The sequence below is a fragment of the Thunnus thynnus genome, chromosome 16 (genome assembly GCF_963924715.1).
Source record: "Thunnus thynnus chromosome 16, fThuThy2.1, whole genome shotgun sequence".
Taxonomy (NCBI): Eukaryota; Metazoa; Chordata; class Actinopteri; order Scombriformes; family Scombridae; genus Thunnus; species Thunnus thynnus.
In genome coordinates, this window is record NC_089532.1 from 3,049,101 (window position 1) to 3,068,840 (window position 19,740).

At 42.2% G+C, this 19,740-nt stretch overlaps 1 protein-coding gene across 6 annotated transcripts in view; it reads left to right on the forward strand.

The window, feature by feature from the left end:
- Window positions 1-1,018: 1,018 nt before the first annotated feature.
- The window catches only part of ppp2r5eb (protein phosphatase 2, regulatory subunit B', epsilon isoform b), a 49,099-nt gene continuing 30,377 nt past the window's right edge, over window positions 1,019-19,740 (forward strand). Inside the window, exons 1-2 of one of the 6 annotated variants that reach the window (XM_067614128.1) lie at window positions 1,019-1,654; window positions 12,502-12,665. In XM_067614128.1, coding sequence (XP_067470229.1) covers window positions 1,626-1,654; window positions 12,502-12,665 — 193 coding nt within the window. In that variant the 5' untranslated portion in view covers window positions 1,019-1,625. Of the gene's footprint in view, window positions 1,655-5,783; window positions 5,948-12,501; window positions 12,666-19,400; window positions 19,657-19,740 lie in introns of those variants that run through there. The other 5 variants (XM_067614129.1, XM_067614130.1, XM_067614131.1 and 2 more) reach the window with 5 other exon arrangements.

Consider the following 19,740-nt stretch of genomic DNA (forward strand, 5'->3'; position numbering starts at 1 on the left):
TTCCTCGCTGTAATCATTCCTCCTGTTCATACTGGATATTAAAAGATTCTTCAAATGTGCTTTCAATGTAAGTGATGGAGGCCAAAATCCACTGTGTGTCCACACAGTCATTTAAAAGTCTCTGTGAAACTTATATTCAGCTTCAGCAGTCTGAGTTAGTCATATCAAGTGGATATCTGACACATTTACAGTCTTTTTAGCATCAAATTCCCTCTTTGTGTTTCCTTGGACAGTGTTTCCCTGTTGAGCTGTGGTGGAAGTATAGTAACAAAAAGAGGGACTTTGGCACCAAAAAGACTGTAACGTTGAAAGATATTTTCTAATGGTCAGTATGAACAGGAGGAATGATTACAGCAATAAAAACCATGTTTCAATGTTCATTTGGGCTCCTGAATGTTGTTTTAGGACAGGATTGAAAAATTGTGAACCCACCCTTTATGTTCAGTACTTGAGTGAATGTATTTAGTTACTTTCCACCACTGGTCCCATCTGGGAATACTGGATGGGAATAAGTTTTCCACCCTTCACCTCCCCATATGTACGCCCACGTGCTCCAGCATTAGCTATATTCATAGTAGACCTATATATTATAGTTATGTAACTCTCTTCCTGCTAACATATATCCCTCTGTAATCTCTCGGTTTGCACTGAAATCCATTCTTCCTGCACACGACGAGAACACAGTGAATATACAGTAAAGCTGCGACGAATCGGGCGTCAATGTGCGGCTAAAATAAAAGTGTGGAAGCGAAAGGGCTGGGCCTCGGACAGGTTTAGCCTCATTCCTGCATGCTGTGTGGCGGAGAGAGACTCCTCTTTCTGCCCCGATCTGTCTTTCCTTTCTCCCTTCTCCTCCTCCTCTTCCTCCTCCTCCACCTAACCGACGGATTCAGGAGCGGGGAGCCTCATTTCTCTCCCGTATGATGATTGACGTCTCCTATCGGCCAATCACAACGCTCGACATCGCTGCCGGCAGCCAATCGTCGTCGTACGTCGCTCTTGAACCCGTCCGTGTTATGTGTGCCGTGGTGTCCGCCAGCCAGCAGTGTTGACAAAAGGGTGAAAAGAAACAGCCCCGGATCGTAACCGAGCGGAGGAAAACACAAAAATCCAGGGGTTTTGCGAAGACAAGCAGTTGAAGCAGTAACGGGAATGTAATTGCGTTGAGCTGCTCGTTTTATACAGCCGTGTTCTGTTATTAATGGGAGTTTGAGGGTTATTCTGTTGGAAAGGAAAAACGGCACTCGTGGGTTTTGGCTGCTTTCAGGCCGAGATTTTCCTGCTGCTCCGCCGCTGCTTGAGGGAGAGGCTGTCCGCAACGAGCTGGAGGTAGCCTCACGGTTAGCCCCGGTACATCACCCCCCCTCCCCAAAAAAACACACATAGGATAACTCCTCGCCGCCGTCTCCGTCGCGAACCGCAGAGGATCAAGGTAAAGTACTGTGAATCGAGGAAAAAAGCTAACAAACAGCCCCGCTCGGTCGGCTGCAGCTCGCCGGGCTCGGCTCACTCGGGACGGTGTGTGTCTCCCAGCCCGGCCGCTCTCTATCAGCCTGTGAGCGCTAGCTAACGGTAGCAGCATTAGCACTGCCTCCCCCCACCTCCCCTCTGTATTTACATCTGGGATGATGGGTGATCGCCCAAGTCCGCCCAGGTAACGTTATCTCATTAGCACACATGTAAAAGTCAGATTTGAATCACATGTTTTTATATATCGGCTGTTGTGTTTCCTTTTGCTGGTGGCGGCTAGCAAGCTAAAGGCTAGCTCCATGTTAGCTAACCCGCGATAGCCGTAGTACTAACGTTTTGCTAGCAAAGTAAAACGCCGTTTTCTCCCTTTAAAGCTTGGCAGCTTTCACAAAATGCTGGCTTGTCTGCATGTTAGTAATATTTAAGTGTTTTCTGTGCTCTGAGGAGACAAGTAGCTAACGATATATGCGTTGATATTCAAACGCTTTGTAACGGTTAATCGGGGAGCTAACGTTGCTAGCCAGCTAGCTATCGCGCTGTCAAGTTTTGAATGTTCTGCTGCCAGGCCCAACATGGCCAACTAACGCCAGCTCCCCTAAACGGCTTGATTTTTGACCTTATGCAGCTGATGGCCTACTTTGCTGATAACTGCAGTACTAGAAGAAGTATTTAGATCATTTATTTAAGTTAAAGTACTAAAACAGCAATGTAAAAATACTCCATTACAAGTAAAAGTCCTGCATGAAAAATCAGACATAAGTATAAGTACATAAGTATTAGCAGCAAAATGTAGTTAAAGTATGAAAGTAAAAGTAGATGTTTGGTCTCTCTGACTTAAATATTATTATATATGACATACAAAATTGTACTTAGAGTATTTGAGTAAATGTACTTAGTTACTTTCCACCACTGGTTAGCAGTAAATATGTAATATTAAATGTCCCTTATTGCATTGTAAATGGATATAATCTTTATTGTGTTATTTGGCTTAGGTGGTGGCTTAGTGGCTGATCTTTCCAGGCAGAGCTGATGTCAGGAAAGCATTGGGGCAGGTTTGCTTAAAAAGTAAATGCTGATGTTTAATCCTCATGGGTTGAAAAAGCCCTGCGAATCTGTGCCTGAGACAAGTTTATCTTTCCTGTCAAGTGAAGCCAACTGTCAAATGTGTGACTAGGGACGTGCATTATCGTATTATTGTAGGTAAAAATATCACGGTAATCGGAATTATCATGATAATTGTCAGTGTTTCCTTAAATCCTACTATTAGTGCTAAAATTTAGTGAAGTTACTTCACAACATGTTTGCTCTGGATTTAGTTCTCTGAGCTGTGTGTGTGTGTCTGTATGTCGCAGCTTTATTGGACTTTGTGTGAGTAATAACATCACAAACAGTTTAAAGTCTGTAAACAAAAGTTGGTTGTTTAAAGACAGTCGACTGGAAATCACCTTAAAGCCATCTCAGTGTCTCTTTGATTCTACATTCATATTTTGGAAATTTAAGGACTTTTCCTGATGAAACTGATTGATTTCTTTATATCTGCTTCTTGTTAACAGTTAAATACATTTTTAAAAGAGAGAATTTTTTAAATGTAGTTATACTGGGCTCTCACAGGTCGCTTGTGGCTTTACAAAATCAAACCGCTAATGTTCACGATGTCGTCTGAAAACGACAACAATCACGGTAATGACGGAAATGGTTGTATTGATCCCGTCAGAAAGTTTCACCGCGGTGTATATAGTAGAAACAGTATAACGGTACATCTCTTGTCAGGAAAGCATTGGGCAGGTTTGCTTTAAAAAAAAAAAAAAAAAAAAAAAAAAGTAAATGCTGATGTTTAATCCTCATGGGTTGAAAAAAAAAAGCCCTGCGAATCTGCCCCGAGACAAGTTTAGCTTTTCCTGTCAAGTGAAGCCAACTGTCAAATGTGTGGCGATAATCTGATATGAACTTTGACTGGCTTTGCACTAAGATACTGTGTCTGACAAAGTGCCAACTCTAAATATGCCACCGCCGACTGGTCTGTCATGTTTTCTTGTATCGCCAAACATTGTTTCAACATCTCAGAAAGTGTGTTTACAAGCAGTCGGAGGGAGATCGTCATAATAACACTGTAGCAACACGGATGATGAGAGGTAGAAACATGGTGATGAGGGAGACACATGCAGAAAGATAAATATAAGAGTGTTTGGTGGTTTTAAGAGTGAAAAACAAACTTCTTCTGTCAGTTTGAAATGTCTTCTTTTTTCTTCCTACCTGGCCTCCGTTCTGTCAGTCAGGTGTGAATGACAGCAGCATGCCAGAGACCAGGTGTGGCGTTGAATATTTACACGTGATGGTATTTGCTGTGTCAGAGTGTGTTTTGTGTTTTTTTTTTTTTTTTTTTTTTTTTTTGCTCACGCCGGCTCATCTCGAAGGTTTCTGAATGTCACACCGTATCGAAGATAGCTTAACATCCAAAGTCTCCTGTGTTTATGGCGACGCTGGTGGAGTAACTGCCTCCCTCTTATCAGCTCTGTGTAGCTGTGTGGGTCTCAAAGTTGCTGAGTTCATTTGTTCTCTGCTGTGTGAACAGCGTAATTATCCCATGAATGAATCACACTAATATTAGACGTGCTGCAGTCAGTCAGTAGTGGCAACAGGAGATTTTCTGAAAAACTGAATAGTAGAAGCATTTAAAATAGTATATCTGGCATTAATTTAATTAGTGCTGCGACCACTTATCCATTCATCAGCAACTCTAGGAAATTCATATGTAAATAACCTTTCCTTCTTATTATGTCTAAATAATTTTCTCGCCATGATAGACATGTAACTCAGATTATACTGGCTCAGTTCTGGCTCCTTGAGTCAGTAACGGCCACAAAGTTGTAGCAGCACATTTACGTCATGGTGAATGATGCTTTGTAGCTCCCCTTTTGTAAATGTAAACCACAGGATGTGAATACAGAGATGCTGAATATCAGACTGTGTGTGTGTGTACAGTTTATAGCGCTGGAATGATTAGTCAGTTGACAGAAAATGACTCTGCAGCAATTCTAATAATCCAGTCAACATGTAAGTAATTATTTAAAGCAGAGACGCTATAAACTCAAGTGGTTCCAGCTCGTCAAATTTGAATATTTGCTGGTTTTCTTACTCTTTTTATAATTAAAAAGATATGTGAAGATGTCACCTTGGGCTTTAGAAAACTATTTTCTGACGTCTTATAGAATTACAGTTAATCCGTTAATTAGAAAAACAGTTGGAAAATTACTGATAAATAGCTGCAGCCCTAATTTAAGGACTTTTTTTTTTTAGTTTCTGGTGTAGATCATGAATGTAGATCATGAATGTAGCATCTGTCCACAAATGAACAACAACAGGATGCAAACACAGATAAGTATTAATCCCTCGAATATGTGTAGAATTCAGAATGAAAACAGTGAATATATATATAGAGCTGAAAGATGCGTCGCTTCATTGATTAGTCAGCTGACAGGAATCGAATGAATGAAAGATATTTTTGGGGTGAATGAATCACTTGTAAAAGTCTTTTTTTTTTTAGCAAAAAAAGTCACTGAATCCAGCTGCTCGAATGTCAATGTTTTCTGTTTTTGTAGCTTTTTAAAGAAAAAAAAGATTGAAAAAAGAAATGCTTGCTCTTTATAGATCAATCCGTTAATTGACTGATAGTGTAAATAATCTGCAGGTTAATCAGTATTCTTAGTTGCAGCTAATAATATCAATGTCAAGGCTGTATTTAGGGTAAAGGTGATGCAGTGTTCTGAAGCTGTTTCTTTCTTGTAGTCCATCATATTCACATTAAACTTGTTCTCCTCCAGATCGTACCTGAATTTAGATGAAGCTATTGTATAAAGGAAGCGTTAGTCACGCCCAAAGTTGTATCAGAAGTGCAGCGATGTTTGATTTTTGGCTTCAGACCACAGGCGAGATCCTCAAGCTTTTCCTTGCCAGCCTCCTTTTTTTTTATCTCCGGTGTGTGTGTGTGTGTGTGTGTGTTCCTGTACACATTGGTGTGTGCGTTTTGTTCCCTCACTTCAGCTCCTTTTCGCTCTGCCTATTTGTTGACTTCCTGTCGAACAGCAGCTCCCCTCCCCTCCCTCCTCTTCCTCCCTTTCTGTTGCTCTCCCTGTTGCTCGCCGTTGCCCCCTCCTCTCTCTCTCTCTCTCTCTCTCTCTCTCTCTCCTTCCTCCTTGTTCTTTAATCCCACCCTCCCTCAGCCTGTTTAGATGTCATCTGGTCTCTTATGTAAGAGGCATGGGGAGGGGAATGGCTTTGGTGCTTCGGTGCCATACGCCTGACCAGCCTCCGTAGTCTTGCTCTCACTCTTGTTCTGTGGTGGCACCGGAGTGTTTTTCGCCATTAGCCGGCTTGTCAGAGGTGGAGGAGAGAGAGAGAGAGAGAGAGGGAGAGAGGGGGAGATAGACAGTGAGGGACTGATGGTTGTACATGGGGATTCCAGTGCCCCTTTGCACAGGTAAGTGGAGCTGAACTAACTCCATCGGTACGTTTTTTTAAAAAAAATTTTCTGAGGGAGAATGATTGTAGTTTGTCCGTTTTCACTGTTGGCATTCACCCGCTGGCGAAAGCATAAAAGCGCCTGTGAATATTCAGCGTTGCCATTGGTGATGTAGCAGGCAGACGCGGAGAGTCGGTCACTGGTGAATCTTTTCCCCCTCGCTGCTTATGAAGAGGTACAACTTCCCAGTCGCTTCCTAAGATGCTGCAGACAGAGTGGGTTTGAGCTGAATGAATGAAGCCGACTCGCCGTGTTAGTCATCCTTGCAGAGACTGAGAGTTGCATTCGGATGTAGTAGGAACGTGAGGACAGTATTTAAAAAAAAAAAATTATTTATAGAGACGAAAATCAAAAATTTACCTGGAAGGGCTTTACAGTGTGTACAGCAGACGACACTAGAGCTGCATAAATGATTCCTCTCATTAATGCTTACGCTCTATTTTCTCATTTAATCGATTGACTGATATTGTCAATAGTCGATAGACAGAAAATTACACGGCAACTGTTTGATATTCTCTTCATTGTCTTTTTAAGTAAAAATTCAAAAATTTGCTGATGCCAGCTAATGAGAATTTGATGCTTTTCATTCATACGTGATGGTAAACTGAATATCTTTGGACTGATGGTCGGATAAAACAAGACATTGGAAGATGTCAGCTTGGGAAACGATAACAAGCATTTTTCAATATTTACTGACATCTAATAGTCAGGGAATCTAAAAAATATTTGTCAGATGAATGGATGTTAATTGCAGCCCTTTAAAATGCTCTTTTAAAGCCTTTTGTCAGAGTCTAAAGTGGCGTCTTAAAATGTTTTGTCCAACCAGTAATTATTCACGGATGGTGGCTGTCGGTTAATTCTGTTGATGGATTAATCTACTAATCGTTTCAGCTCTATATGACGCTCTGTATCTTTAGACCTGTGTGTCTGATAAGAGAAAAACAACCTTTAGCCTGTGAGTGAAACTTTCTTTTAAAATATTTGATGGCAGCTGCTGTTTCAGTCATTTTGGTTTTAACTGTTTACAGGAATAAAACCTGATGGTCAGAAAGGCGTTAAAGGTTGTGTACGTCAGTAGAGGTTCCACTATAAGCCATTAGCCCGGGATTATCTCAGAGCGAAGGTGATCTCAGAGGCCTCGGCCCTCTTTGTCTGGTCTCTGCGAGGAGCAGCAGCAGCAGCAGAGAACAGGTGTCGAGGTGTCAACTTGCACTTTTTGTTGTGTTTACACTATTACACCGATAAGGCTGAGATGCTGCTGGGACTCACTTTGTATGACATTTGAATAGTCCTGCGCCAAGGTTTGAAAGGCAAAGCAGTCGACCCGGACAGGAAATTTAAATTTCATGCTTATATTTGTCACACAGTAGGAGTATTAGAACCCGAGCAGGATTTCTAGATCGGCGGCGGCGGCGGCGAGTTACCTGCCAGACCGGCTGGGTGTAGAGGTTAAACTTAGCAGCCGCCAATAAGACAGATCAGCTGGAGGTATTTTCTCACCCTGGTGACGATACAGAAGGCAGCGGATCACACAGATGGATCATTAACAGCTGTGTGGTTATGAAAGAGACGACAATGAGCCGTGCTGGCAGATGACTGACTCTCTTGTCATGTACATGTAATTGGTTTTGTCATATGAGAATCTGTATCTGTTGAGTGTAGATGTCTAGAGCTTTATTCCAAGTAAAGACTTTGATTCTGAATTGAAAATGGATTGAAATGAGCGTTTGATTTTCGACCTTCACAAGCAGGATCGGTGATTCTCCCAGTATTTTTTTTTTCTCTCCACTCCCGCCTACTTGTGCGTGTCCAAAATTTTAAAAAAAACCCCAAAAACCAGCGACATTTCAAAGACGACACAGCGTAGCTTACTGGTATCACGCAGCTGCATTACCTGCATGACCTGAAGTCACCGGTGTGGTAACATTTTTCCTTCTCTGTGAGTTGTGTTAAGAACGGATCACGCGGTTGAACTTCCCAGATTAATAACTCATAAGCGAAATGTTGTTAAAACACAAACAACGCCTCTTTCCTGAAGTAGTAAGATAGACAACGAGCTACAACCTAATTTACACCGAAACGAGCCGTCCTCCGAGCCTGGTCTCTACGTACAGACGGCTGTGAGACCAGTATGAAGGCACCGTCAAAATATCTTGAAGTGAGTTGTCCAACTGTAATTGCAATTATGAAACTGTAGAACATAGATTTAGAATCACAAGCCCATCTTGTCTCTACATTAATAGCATCAAATAAATTATTGAAAAAAAAAAAGAAAAGTTACTTCTTGTTGACATTCACACAGTCAGTCAGAAAAAAATCCATTTTAATTGAATTTGGCAACTTTTCCATAGATAAAAGGACCAATTGAGCCCACATTTATTGCATCAGTGGTATTAAGTTAATGTAAATTTGCTGCAGCAGGTTGAATTTGTTGAATTAGTATGGCTGCTGAAGTCAACAATGTACGGATCACAATTTAGATTGAAGATTATTAATCATTCAGCACTATATCCAGAAAGTTTAGATAATGCACAGAAATATTTGAAAAACCGGAAACGATACCACCATTAATATGACTCCTGCTCACTTATTGTGTTATTCTGACGTCACAGCAAGTAGTTCAGGGGAATTAATTTCCACTAACAGGCCACAACATACACTGAAGACCTCAGCTGCAAATGAACGAGGAAGGTTTCCAACCTACTGAACTCCAGTGAGCTCGACACTGACCGCTCAGTACGTGGTACTGCTTTCAGTTCATTTATCTTAACAAATAAAACCAAGAATACTTCAGGGATGAAGGTTATCATTCATCGTCCACCACCGTCTGAACAAAAAGGTCCTCGCTACCTGCAGCACGCTAACTTTCTCTCGCTCTAATGTCCTTCCTCCTGATAGGCTCATATTAAATAAGATGTGCAAAACAGTTGAGCAAAAATAATAAAAGTTAAAAGTCGCAAATGCAAAGATCCAACTCTGGACTTTAAGAATCTATTATGAATGTGTGTGTATCCAGCTCTAGAGGCTGTAACGCTGTCGTTTGTCGCCGTCAGCAGGTGTTACTTTAATGGACTGATGATGTAAATGTGTACAAATTACACCGCTGGTTTACATTAATGCTTATTTTGTCGAAGAGAGAGAGTGTGAAAAATGAAGTTTCAACAGTTTAAGGAACTCTGCGTATTAATCACAGGTGTCAGTTTTGATTATTATCTCCCTCCGTTTACACGTCATATGGCATCAACGCCGCCACGGTCTCTAACCACAGATGGACGCGCTGCTACTCGGCAGTCATGAATCACTTTTAAATCCCGCAGTATACCGTGTATGATGATAGACGATCAGCTGTGCAGCCTCAGATAGCCTGTAAAAGGCTTTCACTGCCAGCCAGTGCTGTCCACATCCTCGGGCAGCAGGATGACGTACGTGTGTGTGTGTGTGTGTGTGTGGGTGTGTGTGTGTGTGTGGGTGTGTGTGTGTGTGTGTGTCCACTCTGTTATGTACGAGGCCTGCTGGACATACTCTATGACTGCCTGTGTGACTTTGACAGAGCGTTAGAGAGCACGGCCCGCAGCGTCTCATCCTCGTCTTATTACATGTCGATCGAGCCTCTAATTCATTTCTCTCTCACGCCTTTATGTCACCCAGCTGAGTGAGTGTGGACTACGTAAGGATCTATTTCCTCTCGTGACATCAGTGTCACCTGTTGTTGTTGTTGTTGTTGTGTATAAACATTTAATCCTAATAGGAGTTAAGAACATAACATCGACACTTAAATTACTTAACTCAGCTTCAGTCCACCATCAGTATTTTTAGTCATGTTTGTGGTGAAGCTCCAACAAATGTTTAATGGATCGCCATGAAATTTGGTTCAGACTATTCAGGCAGCAGTTCCCAACAACATGCCTGTAAAGTCCAGTTTACTCCAAAGATTTGTGACAAGATGAAACGGATTTAGAGCGTTAAATGGTAATTAGGTAAATTAACTGCATTTATAAAGCATCTTTCTAGTCGTCCAATCACTCAAAGCGTTTCACACAAACTCACACAGCCTTCAGGAGCAGTTTTGGGTTCAACATCTTCCTCAAACACACAGCAGACATGCGGGCCGGAGGAGTCTGGATCGATCCACCAAACTTCAGAGTAGTGGACGACCCGCTCCACCTCCTGAGCTCCGGCCACCTGACGTTGCAGGGGTGTAAACTGGTCCGTCTCAGCTTGTCAAGTCGCCAGTAGCTGGTTTTATGACGTCAGAGTTTTGGAAGTTTTTTAATGTTTTGACCGTTTCATCAATGCTTGAACTGCAACTTAACTCGCTATCATAATTCATATTTTAAGACACTACAAATACAAATTATCCCGCTACAAAAAAACGCCTTAAAAGCTGGCAGTTAGAACGGAAGTACATGGGTGTAAACCAGCAGGTTTCAGAACGTTGCAGACCGGCGCGCTGCAAGTTTCAATTTGTCTCATCGTGAATCTTTGGTCTAAACTGACCTTTAAGCTTCGGTTTAGATCCAATAAGGGAATTTTGAAGCCAGTTTTTGACTTATAACATAACATTTGGTCAACAAATGTACTGAGCAGGACATTAAACTCTTACATAATGGTAAGACTTTCTTTAAACGGCCAGAAATATATTGTCTGTTTGGTATTTCTGCACTGACATTCCTATTTAACACAGGTTTTGTCCCAGTAGCGGTAAAGATGTAAGAAGAGCAGTTTGCTAATATGTGGTTTTATCTCTCCAGTGATTTTTGTATTTTGTGTTGGTATATCGGTTCATCGTTTCCCCCTCGGTAGCTGAAAATACATCTCGACTTTCTATTTTGTCTTGGGTGTGGTCGAGCAAAGCAGTTTAGCAGCAGTTTACAGTAATAAAGTGTGACTTCTGCGGTGGCTCGTGTGCGTGTGCGTGTGTGTGTGTGTTTCTCGTCGCAGCCAGTTTGTTAGAAGTTTTTCAGACGTAATCAGCAGTAAACACACAGCAGCGGACTTTTCCTCAGCTTCCTCCCTCTGTGGCGAAGGCTCGCAGCCGCAGAACTCGCTCTATTGTTGTGGTCAGACGGTGGTGTTTTCTCTATGTGTGTGTGTGTGTGTGTGTGTGTGTGTGTGTGTGTGTGTGTGTGTGTGTGTGTGTGTGTGACGGTCGGCAGGTATGAAGGCGGTGTGTTTTTGTGTACTGTACCCAGACCTCAACTTGAGGCCCAAATAGTCTCCCATGCTGAGAAAATGAGGCTGTCTGCTTTTGCCGCACAGGTTTGTTGTGGAACTAATAAAACGCTGCAGGAAGGTGGACTGATATGAAGCTAAAACAGTCAGCGGGGATGTTGTTGTTTTCTGTCTTTCTTTTCTAGTTTTTTTTTTTTTTTTTTTTAAACTCACTACCAAGAAGAAACACATGGCCTTCAGGCTGCATGATTATTGTTAAAATGATCGATTCATCTTGCAATTCTTGACTGATTGTCAGGTCTATAAAATGTGAGATATTATATAAATGTTTTGTTGTTTGCAGTTCGAAACTCCTAAAAGATTCAGGTTACAATCACAGCAGACGATCACGGTGATTATTGACATTTTAGAAGCTGTAACTGGTTAATTTTAGCCATTTTCGCTTAAGAAGCTACTAAAACCATAAATCGATAATTGAAATGGTTCCTGTTTAATTTCCTGTCAGCTGACAAATCAATTAAGGGACTAATTGTTTCAGCTCTAGTCTGAGACGAGACCTTCTCAACTTTAATCAAGATGACCTTAATTACACTCGGTTAAATAAAGTCTTTAAAAATTGCGGTGAACTGCTTTCAAGTCACAAATTAAACCGGTAACACAGACGACCAGGACGTCAGCACTTCTTTCATTTTTGTAATATTTTAAATATTTTTACTGCCATACTAAAAAGCCCAGAGTATTAATTTACTGTGTATTTATTATAAATTATTCAACACAGAGTACAAGCTTGAATGGATAATAACCAAATGAGGTAATTTTGCTCCTAAACAGTTGTAGATTTCTTCCAGTCTTTTAAAGGACAACGCTGAGATTGTTTTATTTATTTATGGTTCAACAAAATATTTAGAAGCTTCCCAAATGTGAGAATTAGCTTTATTTTCTCTATTTCATATCTGAAGCTGTCTTAAGTGTTTTTGACTGTTGGTTAGATCAAAATAATCAACTAGAAAATTATAGTAATTTTGTGAGAATGTGTAGTTTTTTTTTTACCGTTTTACAGACTTAATTCACCAAAAGTTAATATGCTGCGCTGTTCATTACTTTGTGTTTCTGTGGCCTAAATTCTGCTGCAGAGGCTTTTTCATTTTGAGTGGAATCAAGTTCAAATAAACTCTTTTTTTTAAAAATCTGTAGTTATTAAATATCATGTAATAACTCCAGTTTAAAGTATGTTTTTCCCATCAGTTGACTGGTCAGAGCTCGCTCTAAACTCACGTCTGATGTGATGGTGTTAATAACTGGTCGTTCCCTGCCCCCCCCCCCGTCTGTGTTTCTCCCAGCAGGGCTATGTCCTCGGCAGCCACCACATCTCCATCTGTGGACAAAGTGGACGGATTTTCACGGAAGTCTGTCAGGAAGGCCAAGCAGAAGCGGTCGCAGAGTTCATCCCAGTTCCGCTCTCAGGGCAAACCCATAGAGCTCACGCCCTTGCCACTGCTCAAGGGTAAGTGTGTGTTTATATGTGTGTGTGTGTGTGTGTGTGTGAGAGAGGGAATGTCGGGGTTAGTGGGGTGATAACCACGCCAAACACTTAAATTAATCAACTTGCTTGAATCTATTTTTGCTCGGATTCTGCAAAAGGAAATGAGATTCAGATCAGAGAGGTATTTTGAAAGTCGAGACTTGAGACTCCTGCATTAATAAAATCAGATAGGACAGTCACTTTATCAAAAAAAATCCACGTTTTAACTTTCTTTTAAACACATCTGCTTCCCCTTATTTACGGTGCCTGTGCTGCGGCGATGTGTACGCTAGGTGACGTATTGAAACAACATTTTGTCAAATATTCTGCATCTTTGTGCATCATTTCCCCCTTAAGATTCAACCTTACTTTGTATAAAATGTTGTAAAAAGTGAGTTTTAACACTAATCAGTTTGTAAAGATGGACCAACTAAGTCTAGATGGGTCAATAAATATATAGATAGAATATTGGTACAGGATTATGTAATTTTCTTCTGTCCTTCCACGTTGGCCCAGTGGTGTCAACATCCTGCTGGGAATTTTCAACAGTAGCTTCACCTTTCCTCTAGTTGCTCTTCTAACACGTAGCCCTCTCCCCTCAGACAGCGTCAGTCTGCTTTCTGTCTCTCGCTCGTAAGTCAGTAAATCTGGAGCCCCGGGGGGTTGGGAAATTATATCGTGAAATCGGTACAGCGATGACTGTAAGTGTTAAAACTGGAGCTTGCTGTTTTCCTGCCTCGCAAACCAGTCGAGTGTCTGGTTGGACTCACTCTGTCTGAGTGTTGTTATTGTTTCCGTACCCTCTGCTCTGTGTCTGTTAGCTACGTGCCTAGACAGGTAGATCATCACCATGATCACACACACAGAGCCGGGTCAGTCAGCTCTGCCGTCTTGTTTGTGTCACCGATGCAGGAAAAAATATGTCATGTCTACATCTTCAATCCTCTGATTCTTTGATTGTTAGTGTTCAGGGAAAGATCCACCTGACGTGCCACGTTCATACGTAGCTTCTCAAGGCTTCTACAGCTGTGAATGAGGAGATAGATCAGAAGTGCAAAAGAATAAATGTTGCAGAGCATCCTGGTGATCATCTTGTGCCTCATTAGATGTATTTGACCCACAGGTTGGGACCTACTGAACCATAATAGATCAGTTTAAAGTGATTAGAACCCAGATTTAATGTTATCATGCAGGTTTATCAGGGACTGGAGCTGGCGATGACTCTCTGACATGATAATATGTTGATTCTTCTTAGTTTATTTACATATCGCCTCATATCATTCACAAATCACGACGCAGCTTAAAGTGAATCAGGCGCACAGTGACACGCCCCCCGTCACGTTTCATCCGTGTATATACAGCTGCAGTGACGGCAGGAATGCAGCCAGACAGAAACCAGACAGAATCACCAACCTGTCAAGAGTTTGCCAGGAAAAAAAAACCTACTTCCTGGTTTCTCCTCACTGCCCGAGACTCCGCCCCGCCGCCTCACAGAGGGCGGGGCTTTACCCTTCTGTGTTTTTATGTGTGTTTTGCTCACTTACGCATGCCGTCCCCCTCTCTCTCTCACACACACACAGGCTCAAGGTTGATTCCATGATCAGCAGACATCATTAGGAAAAGTACACACTGTTATGAAATCATCACCGAACAGCCAAACAGCATCAGGATGATAGAAATTGTTTCAAAGAAAGGAGATGTGAGGTTCCTAGAAAGTGGAATGTCTCATTTCCTTCGTGTGGAAATCGGAGCGGTTACGACTACGATATGATAGAAACAAATATGTCAAATACAACCCCCCCCCCCCCCCCCCCCCCCAAAAAAAAATAAATAATTTGTAATTCTGAATCATTTTATTGCAGTTGTAGGATTAATGTTCATTCTTCACCTGGGAAACAGCTGTTGACAAAACAATTTCACCTCAAGGTCCATTTAGAGCTGGATCTGATATCAGCTGGACCATTTAACTCAACGGAATTATAAATGTTGAAATTCCCCTTTTTTGGCTGAACCGCAGGGGCCGGTCTGTCCGTCACCGACTCACTCACTGACTGAGTGATGAAGTTACACTATTTGTTGGCATTTTGCACCAAGTTTGAGCCAGGCCAAAAGCTGCAGGGCTGTTAATACGTGAAAGGGAAAAGCGGTCTCAGACTTTTGGACCCTGCTGTTTACTACTGTTCGCTTGTAAAGAAAGAAACATTTCTTAAACTGTTGAACAGTTCCTTTAAGCTCTAACAAATCCTCACAACAACAACAACAACAGTAGCTGCAATAAAGGAGTCACAGTGAAAGGTAAATGTTTGTGAGGGATTACAGTATGATTATGAGATGTTGGCACAGAGATGGAAACAACCACCGTCTGAAGGAAATAGGGGACCCTTTTTTTTTTTTTTTTCCTAGAACAAAGCACATTTAAAATGATTTCCCGCAGTGAGAGGCTGGTATGTAAAGACTGTAAGCACACGTACACTACAGATGCTTTTGTGTCCTTTTTTTTTTCTCCATCCTGAGCTGCTGAAACTCAAGCATACCAGGGGCACATAGTTGCTAAAGGAGCAGGAGTGTCTCATTTATTTCCCCAGGATTCGGATAAGGATACCTTCTCCCGTCCGGTCACAAGACAACAACCTTTGAGCCTCCCTCCACTCCCATATATGTCCACGTAAAACCAAGCGGAAGAACGAGGATTAAGTTCGCCTCTTCCACTTGTCTGTCGTGAACTTTTAAGCGCACAGATAAACAGCGGGCTCCCCCCCACCCCCGTGACCAACGCCGAAAGCCCCGTGTTAAATCATCAAGCGCTTAAATTGAATTAATAAATAGAATCAGCCATTGTAGAGCGACACAGTCGACCTCGGATGACCATAACAAATACGTGGCCTTCAGGTACGCCCGCACAATGGCTGCCTTTTGTTACAAATTTCTCTCTTTTTACCGACATGCTCTCCTACCTCTAATCTCTCAGCATTATATAACTGGCAGGGAGATGTGTATGGGCCAGTGCTGTATTTTATTAACTGGCTGGCAGTCTCTGAGGCCGCCCCAAGGCTCAACCCATTTGGGAGTGTTTTACACCAGCGATCAGAAAAAGAGGTCAGGGATATATACTCTGTATTTCTATTTAATTTCAGCGGGGTTTCCTGTTTTTTTTTCTACTGACAATCTTATTTTTATTTGTTGCCTCCAGGCTGCATTTTATTAGCCATTTTTAGATTACATAGCATTTGTTGTTTTACAGTCGTCAGGGATGTTATTTCTGTATGATCTGTCTTCTTTAAGTACTCCCCAGACGTGTCTACTAGTCGTTTGCTGCCTGATTTTTACCAGGAAGAGAGACAGGGATACAACATGTCTCTGTAAACCTTTTTAAAGGGGACTTTTTTAAAATCCGGGGGATACTACTGGGATATCTTTGCATGATTTATAGTTCATAAATTCCTTATTTATCTTTACACCGGACCTTTATGCAGCCTCTGCAGGGGAAACACTGTATCTGTACATGTCAGAGCCTGAAACCCATCTGAAATATGAGAGTAAACAATGCCAACAACCCATGAAAAAAAAAAAACACCTTAGCAACAACCTTAGCAACCAAGCCTACACAACAAATAGTTGTTTATGGGTGTGTGTGTGTGTGTGAGAAAAAAATGTCACAAATGAAGCGTTCAGAGCAGGTCGAAGCCCTGACTTTTGACTCGCAGGTAGCGTTTCTACAAACATGTTTAACATCCAATAGAACAGGACATAAAAGAAAATATGACTTCCTGCTTTCTATTCCTTTTTCTCTATTTTATATTTTCAGGCCACCGCTCAACAAACACAAACCTGTTCTTCAGCTTGTCTTTCATTTAACCTTTTTCTCATCGGGATGTGCATTTTTTATGTTCATTTTTCTTCTTCGTCTTTGCTGCGTCTCTTCCTCTCTATGTCCGTAATCTGTCAGTGGTAACCTCTTGCCCCTGAGGTAAACTGCAGCAGAGGTGGGTGTACAGTATATATCTGGACAGCTGTATCCTCGGAGCAATCGGTTAACAGGCTGCGAAAGCACATCATCGGGATGCACAAATTACATCGTTTTTCCCTCCTCCTCCTCCTCCTCCTCCTCCTCCTCCTCCTCATCATCTCATGTTAGTCACCGTCACAGGTCAGACTTTAGCCCTAAAATGACATGCAAGGTCTTGGTAAGGCACAGTGGATTACATAAATCCCGTGGTTGGCAGCGCAGCTCATTCCTAGATGTTTAGAGGAAGACGAGGAGGGTGCAGTTTCCTCAAGGGGGGGGGATCCCGGGCAAAACGATGACGCACACTTTCAGGAATGTCATTTTTATAACTGAAGCCACACCCCAGCTTCAACAGATAGCAACTTACCTGAGTGGATTTTTTTATATGGTTATTTAAAAGAAGCTCAGAAAAACACTTTTGCACAACAAATGATTCGACTTTATAGAGGAAAAAGTGACTATGATTATGTTTTTACAGTCACTTCATGGTGAAGAGTAGTGAACATGCAAGAACAGGCTTGACACCGTATGTGCTAACACAATCGGTTTCATGATGTCTGAAACTAACCTTTTAATAATATCCAACAATTATGTAATTAAATAGAACAGCCCGCAGAGGTTTGGCAGGTGTGTGTGTGTGTGTGTGTGTGTGTGTGTGTGTGTGTGTGTGTGTGTGTGTGTGTGTGTGTGTGTGTGTGTGTGTGTTCTCTTACAGTGCAGTGATTGGCTGAGCGGCAGTGTGTTCGTTCTCACACAAGCCGCCATTCATCATCTGCTCTCTCTGAGTGGACTGATATTTGACAAATTTGACTTTATTATTTGACACTTCGGCCACGTTTAATATGAACATCCAACATTGTGACGTCATATATATGACTTAAAATAAGGAAAAGCATAATAGGTCCCCTTTAAGTAAGTCAAAAAAAATGAATTTTTTGTTCTTTTGTTGTTGTTGTTGTTGTATTGTTTAGGTTAGCAGCAGTCATGTAATTATCGGGGTTAAAGGTCAGGTGGAAAATGACAATGTGTCCAAGATGCATGTGTCATTAAGTATATTGTTTATACCTGCTGTAAATATGCTGGATTGTCGCCAGAAGCGTTACTCAGTCTCGGGGTTTTGAGCTGCTGTTACTCATGCACGTGTACGGTGAAAAGTTTTCCTCCAAAGTAATAAACATTCTTCAGAAGAGGTGCGAGAAAAAAATTGCCAGTAAGCTCCCCCCGGTTACCGCTAGAGTTGGCATAGCAACATCACATCGCCGGGATGAGTCCGCCCTTCACGAGAACAACACGGTATGACAAGATTGTGCAGCGAGTTTGTAAATATATACAGATGGAGGATTATATAATCTCATTTACATACCTGTGACAGTTCACGACATAGTTTAAGCTTCATTAAGTGTTTCCACAGAGACGTTCGCTCAAGGAGGTCGGTACGAGGGCGGAATAAACACACACAGAGAGAGAGAGAGAGGTGAAGAGAAGTGACGAGGCTGGCGGGAAACCTGGAGGAAGGATTAGGAGTCCTTTAATGTTCTGTGGCAGAGGAAGGAAAGGAGGAGGAAGAGGAGGGGAAGGAGATGGTTCCTGTCAGACGACAGCTAAACAGAAACAAACTCCTCCTCTGTCCGGGAATCTGTCCATTCATCCCTTTTTATTTATCTCTTTTCGTCACTCATCATATGCATATTAGGACTGAAACATTTTAAATTAGAAATCATAATGCCGTAAGCGATTATTCAGTTAGTTAGCGGTCACAGTTAGACATGTCACCAATGTGTAAAAGTGCCAGAACATTTATGTAATGAGACAATCAAACCAATCGGTCTTTCGTATCAACACCTCGTTTGCAGCCTCCTGTGCATGATGGGAAATGACCACAAATCACCAGTGTTTTTCTTTTTTTCAAGTTTCTTTATTCTGGTTTTGGTAAAAAAAAAAAAAAAAAAGAAGAAGAAAAACATACAGGTGGGTCTGCTAGCCATGAGGAGTGAAGTTCAGCTTGTAAAAACAGTAGAAATAAAAAGATGCTGTTGTTGCATCATGGGAAATGTAGTATCCTGCGATTCTTGACCGATACAAACATAAAACAAAAAGAACTACTCCAGTCAAATCATACTAAAACAATCTCTTATCCAACAAGAGAAAGGACACTCACCAAAAGTTTTACACTCGCCAGCAGCAGCTGAAATTTGTAGTCAACCGGCTGTCATGTGAGGAGATATATTTGTGAATAAAAAAAAAAGTCCTCTGTCCTTCTTCTGCTCGGGTGGCGTGATTGTTTTCACCGCAGCTCTCTCCTGGAAGTTCTCTCCTTCCTCTCCTGCCACACTGACGTTAGCCGCCGTAACGTAACTAGTAATTGACCTCCTCCCTACGACAGGCGCTGGCGTAAATCGGGGGGGGGGGGGGACATGACAAACAAAGTCTGTCGGAGGCACATATCTAATTTCAACAGCAACCGGGGCTAATGTGGGCCAAATCCTCCTGCGGCTGGACGTGTTGTTGGCATTTTCAAGCTGAATTAGGTTCCCCCCAGGGCACATGTCCACCTCGTGTAGGAGGACTGATCTGTCTCTGACCTCTCCGGGCAGCAGGCTTTTTAAAATAAAAAGAGAGGAGCAAAAAATAGAAAGAAAGAGAGAGACTGAGATATACAATGATGCACAGCCCGCCCCTGGCTCTCTCCGCGGCTTCCTCTGGTCTCCGGTTGACCAATGAAGCCCACCGACACGCCGCCCCGTCTTCCCCTCCCCTCCACGTCCTCCTCTCAGGAGAAACCCGATCCACGAGGTGTCTCTTTACATTTTTCCAGCCCCACTCGCTACAAACAAGCCACAAGAGAAGCGTGGGGGTCCGCTAAACTCTCTGTCGTCCACATGTTAGGCTCAAATCAACTCACACCACGACGTTCATGACCGTGTTTTTCTACTGTCGGTGCCATACTGGGAGCGGAAACCTGATTGAGTGAGTGACAGGCTTTATGTATTTATGTGGGGAGGAGGAGGAGGAGGGGGGGTTGTGCTTACTGCTAGCACAGGAGCATGGTTA